General features: G+C 46.3%; 1 protein-coding gene across 5 annotated transcripts; it reads left to right on the top strand.

The window, feature by feature from the left end:
• The first annotated feature begins 376 nt into the window (after positions 1–376).
• On the top strand, positions 377–7,043 carry LOC106805450 (DNA polymerase eta-like). 5 transcript variants are annotated; one of them, XM_014807033.1, is made up of 11 exons: positions 377–463; positions 1,462–1,613; positions 1,804–1,938; positions 2,211–2,331; positions 2,669–2,831; positions 3,137–3,309; positions 3,528–3,631; positions 3,853–3,972; positions 4,154–4,277; positions 4,646–4,803; positions 5,436–7,043. In XM_014807033.1, exons 2-11 carry the CDS (start codon positions 1,483–1,485, stop codon positions 6,961–6,963), a joined length of 2,757 nt encoding a protein of 918 aa, XP_014662519.1. In that variant the 5' UTR covers positions 377–463; positions 1,462–1,482; the 3' UTR covers positions 6,964–7,043. The 5 variants fall into 5 exon arrangements, with proteins under 5 accessions (XP_014662519.1, XP_014662517.1, XP_014662518.1 ...); XM_014807031.1 differs by having other exon boundaries at positions 4,646–4,902; XM_014807032.1 differs by having other exon boundaries at positions 408–475; positions 4,646–4,902.
• Positions 7,044–10,958: the final 3,915 nt, after the last annotated feature.

Here is a 10,958-nt window from a genome sequence, read left to right as displayed (position 1 = left end):
CGAAAAGTCAAAAGGTTGAACACGTTCCGTAAAGTGTAAACACGTAAGAGTTGACGTAAATATACGAGTATATACAACAGTTATACTTACATATATATAGGATTAGACAACGAGGTTGCAAATATCATTAACAATCTTAACCGCGCTGTACGAAGTTCGTCCTCTCCCCTCTGCTTGTTATGGCGTAGATTACCTACCTGTACGTTGCATTGGGCTGTAGTGTCGGCTCGTCACAGGTGCACACGTAGACGGGAACCACGTCGTTATTAAATATATGCGTAGTTTACGTTGTGTGCTGCCACCTAGTGAGCAAAATGTATGCGAACTATGCTAGGTAACGCATGCTAGGTAGCGCCACTATTGTTCTGATATGATACACAACAGTAGTTTGTAAGCTCAGCGTAGAGGTTTTACTAACTTGATATATTTAAACGTTATGCTGGTGTGGTTATACCTATCTTCGGTGATTATTTAAGTATACGGTTTTCTGGTTTTACGTTCATCTGTTTTCACACCACGCAAGAAGGCTATCTGAGTATCTTATTCTCACTCTCAGTTTCGGTGCCACTGGCACTGCACTGCCAGTGCCCACTGTCACTGTGTCAAAAGTGTTTGTGTTCCTGGGACTGGCCATAGCACAGGCACTTGGACCGTTTCAATAATGAAATGATGGTTAATAAATACAACGTGTCAGTACTAGACCTACCAGTACCAGTACCAGTAATACTAATAGTCTTAATATTTGATTTGACCTAATAACTTCACTTCAACACCGTCCAATACACCGCTGCAACACATAGCGCGCACGCCCTTGTGCATGCACAAATCCACAGTGATATAGAGTGATACACAGTGATATACACACTCTATATCACTGTGTATTTGTGCATGCACAAGGGCGTGCGCGCTATGTGTTGCAGCGGTGTATTGGACGGTGTTGAAGTGAAGTTATTAGGTCAAATCAAACATTAAGACTATTAGTATTACTGGTACTGGTACTGGTAGGTCTAGTACTGACACGTTGTATTTATTAACCATCATTTCATTATTGAAACGGTCCAAGTGCCTGTGGGCCATAGCACTAAACAGTGTGCAGTGCACAATTACCTCCTGAACTTACACGTAGGATAATTGAATGATAGTTTATTGCTAGGCCTTAGTCAGTTAACAAGGTCAAGTTAAGGGTTCATGGATATAAGCGCTGACCACAATTCATTTTCGCAATGTGCGACATGTGCAAATGTGTAAATGACAAATGTGGACAGCTCTTATTTCCTTGGCTTGGGCCACCCGTCGCACTGGTAATTAACAGGGTCTGCATGCTCTTTATTCTACGTGGCTCTAGTGTATTTATTTTCGCCAATGTGCGATTTTAATGCTACATATTGCTAACCTATAAGCATATTAGAATAATGCCCGATTAAGAGTTCTTGAATGATTTTGACCCGTTTTCTTTCGAAGTGCTGAGAGTGACCGCAGAATATGACACAGAACAGAGTCATTGTTTTGGTGGACATGGACTGCTTCTATGTACAAGTGGAGCAGCGGATATTTCCGGAACTAAAGGGGAAACCATGTGCCGTTGTGCAGTACAACACATGGAAAGGAGGCGGGTGAGGTTTTATATAAACAGCCACGCTACTTGGCATCACTTGTTGTAAATTTGTTATGCTTACAGTTAAACTGCTACTTGCTATATCTTTTAGTGAGTTCTTAAAACTATCTGTGCACGAATTATGCATATGACGTACATGCATGCCTGTAGCTAATTCAATGTTTGGTGTAAACACGTCTGTTTTACAGGATCATAGCGGTTAGCTATGAAGCGAGAGCGCATGGAGTGAACAGAAGGATTCGTGGGGATGAAGCAAAGGAAAAATGTCCCGACATCAACCTGATCCATGTGCCTGAACTACGCGGCAAGGCTGATCTCACTCGGTAAGGACAGGTGGTTTGATCAACACTCGCTGTAATGTGTGGAGCGTTAAGTGATCTCTGCACTGCAGTTATTGTGCGCCGCATACAATTTCGATAAGCGAGTGATAGCTTGAATTCTAACATAAAACCGGTTAAATAAAAAACCTTCACCCGAGCAAGGTGAGCGACGTTCGTCATTGTAAGTAACAACATCAGGAAATCGGGTTTGCTGGCGAACAAACTTCATGAGAACCACGGGGACTTGATCTCCCTCATGTTCAGTTTCGGTGCAGGTACAGGGAAGCCGGAGCAGAAGTGATCAAAGTGCTGTGTCGCTTCAGCAATTGTGTAGAACGCGCAAGCATAGACGAAGCCTACATAGACCTCACTGAAACTGTTCATGAGAGGACGCAGGCAAGTATCCCACAACGACGATTTGAAGCAGTTAGCTCGAGAGAGTAATTCGAAGCAAGTATCCCACAATAGTGATTCGAAGCAAGTTTCACACGACAATAATTCGAAGCAAGTAGTCAATGAAATTAATTTAAGCAAGTATCCCACAATTATAACTCGAGGCAAGTAGTTAATGAAATTAAAGTAAGCAAGTATCCCACAATAGTAATGCATAGCATGTATCGCACAATTGTAATTCGAAAGTATGTTCTGAAGTAAACATACTGAGACTATGATGATGTTAGCCAGTGTCGGTGATTTGCTTGTATGTCTAATACCGTCTTGATTTTTCTGCTAGGCTGGGACGGACAGGATTAAACAAGACATGCTAAGCAATACACACGTTATTGGATTTGAAGAACTGAATAATCATGAAGTAACCCACAAGGGGGAAACTTGTGAAGAAGGAGTAGCAGAGCCTGCAACTGAGAATCATGCTAAGCCAAAAGCCACGACAGATGGTTAGCTTTTAAAAAGTTTTTGGTAAAATGCTAGTGTTAAAGCGTGTGTGTAAATATTTAAGGAATTGTTTAGGAATACGCCTATGTTTGCTAGGAATTAAGTTAGAAATAGGTAATCATAGGGGGGTCAACATTTGTCTTCTTCTTTATAAAGACTAGGTACAATATATAAAAATAAAATAGATAAATGGACATATTTAGAAGGAACTGACTCACTCACTAGAATTATTTTCTGTCGTCATAGAATGCAAATAGTGGACGAATATTTCATGGTATGACGCAGCGTGTTTGACCTCTCTTTATAGAGCAGCGAAAACTGGGCGTGTCGTCATGGTTGGCCTGTATCTATGACAACGACGAGGCTGATGGAAGCCATGATCAGATGCTGGCCGCAGCAGCTGCGATAGTGGAAGAGATAAGAGAAGCTGTCTGGAAGGATACCGGATTCAGATGTTCAGCAGGAATCGCTCACAATAAGGTAGCCGTATTTTGCCCAGCATTTATCAGATGAGTAAGCATTTATAATGTAAATAATCGAGTATCTCTTATCATTCGCGAATTTATATATCAATATAATTTATATTGAGTATTTATTTATTATCACTTGACTAATATTTGTAATTGAACACATTAAGCGTTTAGCATCGATTTCGAAATGTCCTACCATTTGCCTATGGTTTCTTTTTTTGTGGTCAGGTGCTTGCGAAGCTAGCGTGCGGTGTCAACAAGCCAAACAAACAGACTATTCTGCCACATAGATCTGTGGGAGGACTTTTCAAGGATCTGCCTGTGCACAAACTGTGAGATTCAAATATGAGATATGCTCACGTTAATAGAAAATTTATATATATGCAGGATCACTGACAATGATGGGTAGTTATTAGAAACAACAGACGCAATATAATTTTGAGCAAGTATCATTTGGTGAAACCTAACACGAACTGCTCGGTTAATGAGTTATTCTGTTATTTATCGACCATCTTCCACTGATCTACCTGCTGGTTTTTTGTGCTCTCTATAGGAGGAGTCTAGGTGGAAAACTTGGGGAGCAGGTAGTGGATCAACTGGGAGTGCAGTTCATGGGTGAGATTTGCGCTTTCACCAGAAAACACCTACAGTCTACCTTGGGAGATAAATATGGGTACATCTCTTGGCTACATCTTCCTTATGTTTGTATCTTCGGTCTATGGATAACTCGTACAATGAACATTCTAGGAAGACTTAGTCTCATACCATAGCCTGTCATATACAGTTCACTTGAGATCGTTAATCTCTCTCGGCCTAATGCCTCGGTGTACTTGAACTTGTATTAATTTTAATAGGGCCTGGCTCTATGACGCATGTCGGGGAATAGAGCAGGAGCCAGTCACGGCCAGACTGCTGCCAAAGTCTATAGGCTGCGGGAAAAACTTCTCCGGCAAAACTGCACTGAATACCTATGACCAGGTAATGACTCCCACGCCATAAACGCAAGTACAAACGCGTAACTGCTAACGTGAGACGAAGTCGAATCGGCCGAGAAACAGGGAGCAGCTGGTGAGTTTGTCGAGCTGCATGGGCGCTCCAACTCACCCCCCGGCGCATCCATGTCTCTCCCCCTCCCTTCCTCCTTGCTTCCCTCATTCCCTCCTTTTCTCCCTGCCTCCCTTCTTCCTCCTTCCGTGCGTACCTGGCCAGGAAACACTGAGTAGCGGGTGAGTTTGTCAAGCCACACCTGAGTCGGCACGTAGGTTTCAGAGCGTCCACCGGTCTAACACGCTGCGCGATCATCATGGTCTGTGTTGAAACGCCGTCCTGACGTCTCGACTTTCCAGGTCGCCCACTGGGTGCATCAGTTGTGTCAGGAGCTCGTCGAGAGGCTGACGAAAGACGAGGAGACGAACAATCGCCACGCGTCCTCGCTGACGGTCAGCGCGCTGCTGCAAGAGGGCGCTGGTGGTGCGCGCGTCTCCCGGGCGACGCCGATCTACAGGTACTGCGTCCGGAGGCTGGAGCGTGACGCCATGCAGAGCATGTCCAGGTGGAGAGTCGCTGCCGCCGCCGCCGCCGCCACGCCGACGGAAGGCGCGTGGTGAGTCGCGCGGCTCGTGCTGTTTATTCTGCCGTTGTATCTGTCACAGTTGATCCCTTGTTCTACCTGTCTCGGTCTGGTCAACCGTGCCGATGATGCGATAGTCAGTTCCGCGCGCCCCCCCTACCCCCAGGGGTATACTGCTTCTTCTACGGTTTGCCTGCCGTGGCTTTTAAACAGCGCGGTTTTCATCTACTCGCATGAAAGCTCTGACGTTCTGTTCGTGCAGCCACTGGCGCCCACAGGTCTTAAGAAAGTAGAAGCACAGAAGGATAAAATCCTCAGTGATAATATAAAGCAAGCGACGTAGGTGCGCTGCATGCTAGGGGGGTCTTGGAGCATGCCCCCCTGAAAATTTTTGAATAGTAGACGTCTGGAGATGCAATCTGGTGAGTCTTGCGAGAGAGATTTAGGAACAAAATGTAGGAACAAAATTGTTTAACCCAAAATTTACTGGAAGCACTGTGCTTCCAGTGCTTCTATCTGCGGGCGCCACTGCGTGCAGCTGACAATCTTCCGTGCTCTCTCCGTAGGTCTCCGGCGATCGCCAACATATCGATGTCCGCAAGCAAGTTCAGTGACCTTGGAGCGGCGGGCACCGTGAGCATCGGCAGCTTTCTGGTCCCGAAAGCGTCGCTGACCGCGGACGCGGCGCGACCGGCAGCAGGGAAGGCCGGGGAAGATGGAGCGCGAGGCAGAGTCGCTGGAAAACGACTCGGTGAGAAGGAGCCGACCAGAGACATCACAACCTTCTTCACGCAAGCGCCGACACGCGGCGCGGGCGGAGAGCGCGTCGGCGTCGCCGCGGATACGAGCGGGGCCGTTGCCGTGGATGCGAGTGGGGCCATTGCCGTGGATACGAGTGGGGTCGTTGCCGCGGATACGAGTGGGGGCGTTGCCGTGGATGCGAGTGGGGCCATTGCTGTGGATACGAGTGGGGTCGCTGCTGCGGATACGAGTGGGGGCATTGCCGTGGATACGAGTGGGGCCGTTGCCATGGATATGAGTGGAGTTGTTGCCGTGGATATGAGCGGAGTAGTTGCCATGAATACGAGCGGGGCCGTTGCCACAGATACGAGCGGGGTTGTTGCTGCGGATATGAGCGGTGTCATTGCCGCAGATACGAGTAGGGTCGTTGCCACGGATACGAGTGGGGTTGCAGACGACGACGTGCACGGGGGCGGATGCGGGGACGCGGCTAGTCGTGATCGAGAGCCGCCCGCTGTTGCCATCACGTCACTGCCGTCAACTCAGCTGCGGAAGCTCGGGGCTGAAGTGAAACCGACTAACACGGCTGCCGGCGCGGGGTTCAGCAAATCTCCGTCTAAGCGCCATGACGGAGTGTCCTTTTTCAAGCAAAAGCAGCTCGATATCCTAATGGGCAAAGAATGTACACAAGGAACGAAAGACGTTGCACAATCTACCTCTAACGCTTCCCTCGTTTCTTTCGCGAACAGTTTCTCTCAACGTTCGCTCTTACCGAGTGACGGTAAAAGTCTCGCGGATGGTTCTCTATTCACTACAACGCAGCAAGGCAGCACTAGCTTCAACGACTCGCCAATTATTGAACACCAACGATGTGAAATCTTAGAGAGAGAAAAAGTCGGTGTCGAACCAGACACGTCTGAGCAAGAAAAGACGCGTGCCTTTCGCAATTCGAACAGCGACGATCTCTTCAGCGAAGAAGAAGCAGACAAGAGCGGAAACTTGCCGCCGATACATGCGAATCCGGATCGAGGGATCGACGACGAACGAGTCGCGATGGAGTCGCCGGAGATCTGTGCCGAGCTGGTGCCGTGTGCGCTGTGCGACCGAATGATCTCGCCGTTCGACCTTCCCGAACACAACGACTACCACTTTGCGCTGGAGCTTCAGAGACGCTGCCCGTCGCCGGCGGGACAGCGCGCGAGCGTCGCCGCACCACGCGAGCGAGGGAAGCGCACCGCGGCCACCCGGGACGAGAAGTCGAGAAAAAAGGCGAGACTCGCCGCCGCCGCCACCGCTGCATCGTCAAATACGAAAACTCTGCGCGATTTCTTTAAGCCGGGGCCAGGCAGCTAGCGACGTGTCGCGGTGCAGGCAATGATGCTGCTGCAGCGCGCGGTGCAGGCATTGATGCTGCTGCAGCGCGCGGTGCAAGCATTGATGCTGCTGCAGCGCGCGGTGCAGGCATTGATGCTGCTGCAGCGCGCGGTGCAAGCATTGATGCTGCTGCAGCGCACGGTGCAGGCATTGATGCTGCTGCAGCGCGCGGTGCAGGCACTGATGCTGCTGCAGCGCGCGGTGCAGGCACTGATGCTACTGCAGCGAGTGGTGCAGGCATTCCACTCTGTGAACTAGTTCACGCGTTTCGTTGAACGGAATCTACGTTTCATCGAGGGGACAATACGGCTCGCTGGACTAGGCTGTGATTCCAGTCGGATTATCGCGGTGTAATTAATTACATATATCGCTCTCGCATTTTTCTTCGGGCCTTATAATTGCGTGTATGTGACGTACGTGCATTCGTCATCCGTTGACAGATTAATCGACTTGCTGCTACGTTGTGTGACCCGTTCGAAATTGACCTATTTAAATTGAGACATTTGAACGGCTTTACCTATTAGTGTGCGCTTGGTATATAGGTATTTGTATTTATATATGGGTTCTCTGGCCTATAGTGGAAAGAGAAGGGAGGTTGCAGCAATGGAATGAGTGTTTGAAATTGCATTAAAGTACTGACGACGTATTTGCGCCGTACGCTTACGTGTTTTCAGCTGTGTACATATATTTATGCACGTCGCGATTTTTTAACGAAAGTATAATCGTTGCTATAGTGGATATATTGTCGCCAGAGAAGTGCTGCACGTCTGTGTAGAACCCTTCGCAGTTTCTTTGCTTCATTCATGCTAATATTTATCGCTGTCTTTTTCTTGTCAAGGACAACTTATCTATATACCATGTTTAAGGACGTAATAACTACGGATTCCTGTGACACGCAATCATGTAATGCTATTGGTTCCGATTCAGACGTAATCAACATGAGCAATAGTTAGGTGTTATAGCACTTTCGTCAAATATTATATGCAATTTTACACGTCGGCGTCGACATTATTGGGGGCACTAAAGGTTAAAAATTATATAATAAAACTATCGTGAAATAAGCCGTGATAATCCGTATCATGTGAATACAACGTCGTGTGACGTTTATCATGTAATGTATTCTACCACAAACTATAGTGGACTGCTGTTCGTGTAATTCATTTTAATCGAGTCACGCAGACCGAACTTGTAAAGTAAACGATAACGACTAATATAATAATGACGATAGCGAGTGGACTTATCTCGGACTGCTGCTGTGAGTGAACTCGTTGCTGTCCGTCCGTAGGCGATGTCCGCTGGCTGCTTCTCTTGGCTCGCGTGTGCGAGCTCACGCGTTCTATTCGACGCGCGCGTGCGCTCTGATGAAGCTTTATTCCTCCTGACGTGTCCGGATGTATGTTAGTTATCAAGAGCGTATTGAGAATGGTTACATCAAGAGCGGTTATACATACATGGTTGAATACAACATGGTTTTTACATTTCACCGTTGCACGCTCTGATTCTTGATGCGCTCTTGATGTTATATCATTTATCTGATACGTTACTTCTCATGCGCGACACTGGAGCCGCCGACCAACAGCAACGGAAAGTGTACATATAATTTCGTTATCGGGTCGGGATATTAGGAGGATTGGGCTCCCTCTTATTATATATAATAAAGGAAGGCAATGGATTTCTCATTTTTCATGGAAACCTACTCCTGAGTATGTCGTCTCTTTTTGAAATATAGAATTTCAACGCGCGAAATTCGACGCGCGCGTGCACTCCAATGAAGCTTTATTCCTGACGTGTCCGGATGGGCTCCCTCTTATTATATATAATAAAGGAAGGCAATGCATTTCTCATTTTTCATGGAAACCTACTCCTGAGTATGTCGTCTCTTTTTGAAATATAGAATTTCAACAAAAATTTAATTATTTAACCGGATAGTAGGCACGCGACCGACATGACAACGTGTATATTTTTCGTTTAGCACCGTACAATACTTCTGATGCGCGACTCTAACACGCCGGCCAACGGCAAAGACATACGCTATACGCGGCAAATTGGGATGTTGAGAAGACTGGGCTCGCTGCTCTCAGTAGCGGATTATCAATGGGGCAAAGGGGGCATTTGCCCCCGGCCCTACAAGTCTACCGGCCCTAAAGTGTTGTGACTACAAAAAGAAATATACAGTTTATTATTTTTTCCAAAGTAGATCTTGGGAAAAAACCTACCACTTTCATATGACTACATTTGTTTTTGCTTTCTACTTGTTTTCATTTTCTCCGTGTTTGTGGGTTACATTGCAGCAGCTAGGAATATTATTCACTTTAAGGTAGCTAGTGGGGTTAAAACTACCAATTTAAAAAAATGTGATTTAAAAAAAATGTTAACTCTACTAATTATTTTAGAACGTTTCCTTTCCATTTTCCAACATTAATTGCTTATAATTATCCACTGAACAGGTCTAAAAACATTATATGCTTTATATGGGAAGGGGGGGCGGGTGGATGGGCGGCCCAAATATATGATATGCCCCCGGCCCAGGCAACTGTTAATCCGGCGCTGGCTGCTCTTATTGACAGGAGGTAAAAGATTTAGGATTTTTCACAGAAATATACACCTGAAACCTTCTCTTATTTTAAATGCAGAATTTTGCCAAATATTAAATATTTTAGCAGATAGTGGGCATGCGCGCCTATATAATTTATCGCGTATTTTATCGAGATTTGGCAGATTTACCGTCTGAAGTGAGTCGTTTGGCTCAATTTAATTGCAGCCAGCTCCTGAGTATTAAAAAATGAATACAAGCCGCATTCACAAGGCGTTACTGTTTGTTTATATCTGCTGTTTATCGATCATAGCGTGTTTCATAAAATATTGTATATATATGATGGTATATATATATTTATATATATATATTATGGCAGATAATGTAATATGGTTAATATTATGGAGATAATATGAGATATAAAATGCTCACACGCAGGTAGCTGTGAGTTTTAGAGTGGTGCCAGAATCAGCATGCACGATTAATACCCCGTACAGACTGCAAATTTGATCCTATACACCAAACCATATAGATATATACAAACACGAAAACAATTCAAGAAATCAAAAAGAAGGCCCTTTCCAGGGACGTGCATGGGGCGTCTCAATAAAGAAAAAGAATGCTAAATGAACACGAAATGTATTTACTACTACTATTATTGCCGATAATTTCCTGTAAATGCGTTTCAAATGCTCCTCTTCAACACACACACACGCACACGCACACGCACACGCACACGCACACGCACACGCACACACACACACACACACACACACACACACACACACATATATATATATATATATAAGTGTAAACGCGCAGCTAGCTATAGCGGCGTGCGTGCGTGCGGTGTACGTACGTGTTGCAGAGGAGCATTTGGACGGCATTTACAGGCAATAATAGGCGATAATAGGCAAAAGACAGTAGAGAAACATTAAGACTTTGGTAGTAGCCTAAATACATTTCGTGTTTATTTAGCATTATTTTTCTTTATTGAGACGCTCCAAGTGCCTGTGGATATGACAGCGAGTTCGGAGTCACAGCCACAGTGTGCCACAGCCGCAGGTCACAGCCACACCACTTGAGCCACACCACAGCCACAGCCTCAAACTCCACCGTCTCCACGACAGATGACGCTCTCGCTCATGGGCTCAATCTACGAGTGAACGAAGGGGCACTGCACAGGGGCGTAGCTACGGCACGTGCCCCCCCCCCACAGAAATGTAAGGCCCCCCAGTGCTCCCCCACGCTGGAAAAAACCTAGCCAAGCCACTGGCAGGCACTGCATGCAGTTTGGCAGTTTGCCACAGCCACAGCCACAGCCACAGGCAACAGCGTTGCAAAGCATCATGGGTAATGTCAAAGGTCAAGTCGTCTAAACAATCCCCATGTCGTTGTGATTGTGTGATTACCTCGACAAAAATATACTCATTTTAACACC

The sequence above is a fragment of the Priapulus caudatus genome, unplaced genomic scaffold (assembly GCF_000485595.1).
Source record: "Priapulus caudatus unplaced genomic scaffold, Priapulus_caudatus-5.0.1 Scaffold114, whole genome shotgun sequence".
NCBI lineage: Eukaryota > Metazoa > Priapulida > Priapulimorpha > Priapulimorphida > Priapulidae > Priapulus > Priapulus caudatus.
Note: the sequence above shows the minus strand (reverse complement) of the source record. Positions and strands in the feature narration are given on the sequence as shown.

Excerpts from the sequence above, each read along its gene's own strand:
- LOC106805450 (XM_014807031.1), top strand. The coding sequence starts at position 1,483 with ATGACACAGAACAGAGTCATTGTTTTGGTGGACATGGACTGCTTCTAT. Across the intron at positions 1,939-2,210 it reads GGCAAGGCTGATCTCACTCG|GTACAGGGAAGCCGGAGCAG; the intron begins GTAAGGACAGGT and ends GTTTCGGTGCAG. Across the intron at positions 4,903-5,435 it reads ACGCCGACGGAAGGCGCGTG|GTCTCCGGCGATCGCCAACA; the intron begins GTGAGTCGCGCG and ends CTCTCTCCGTAG.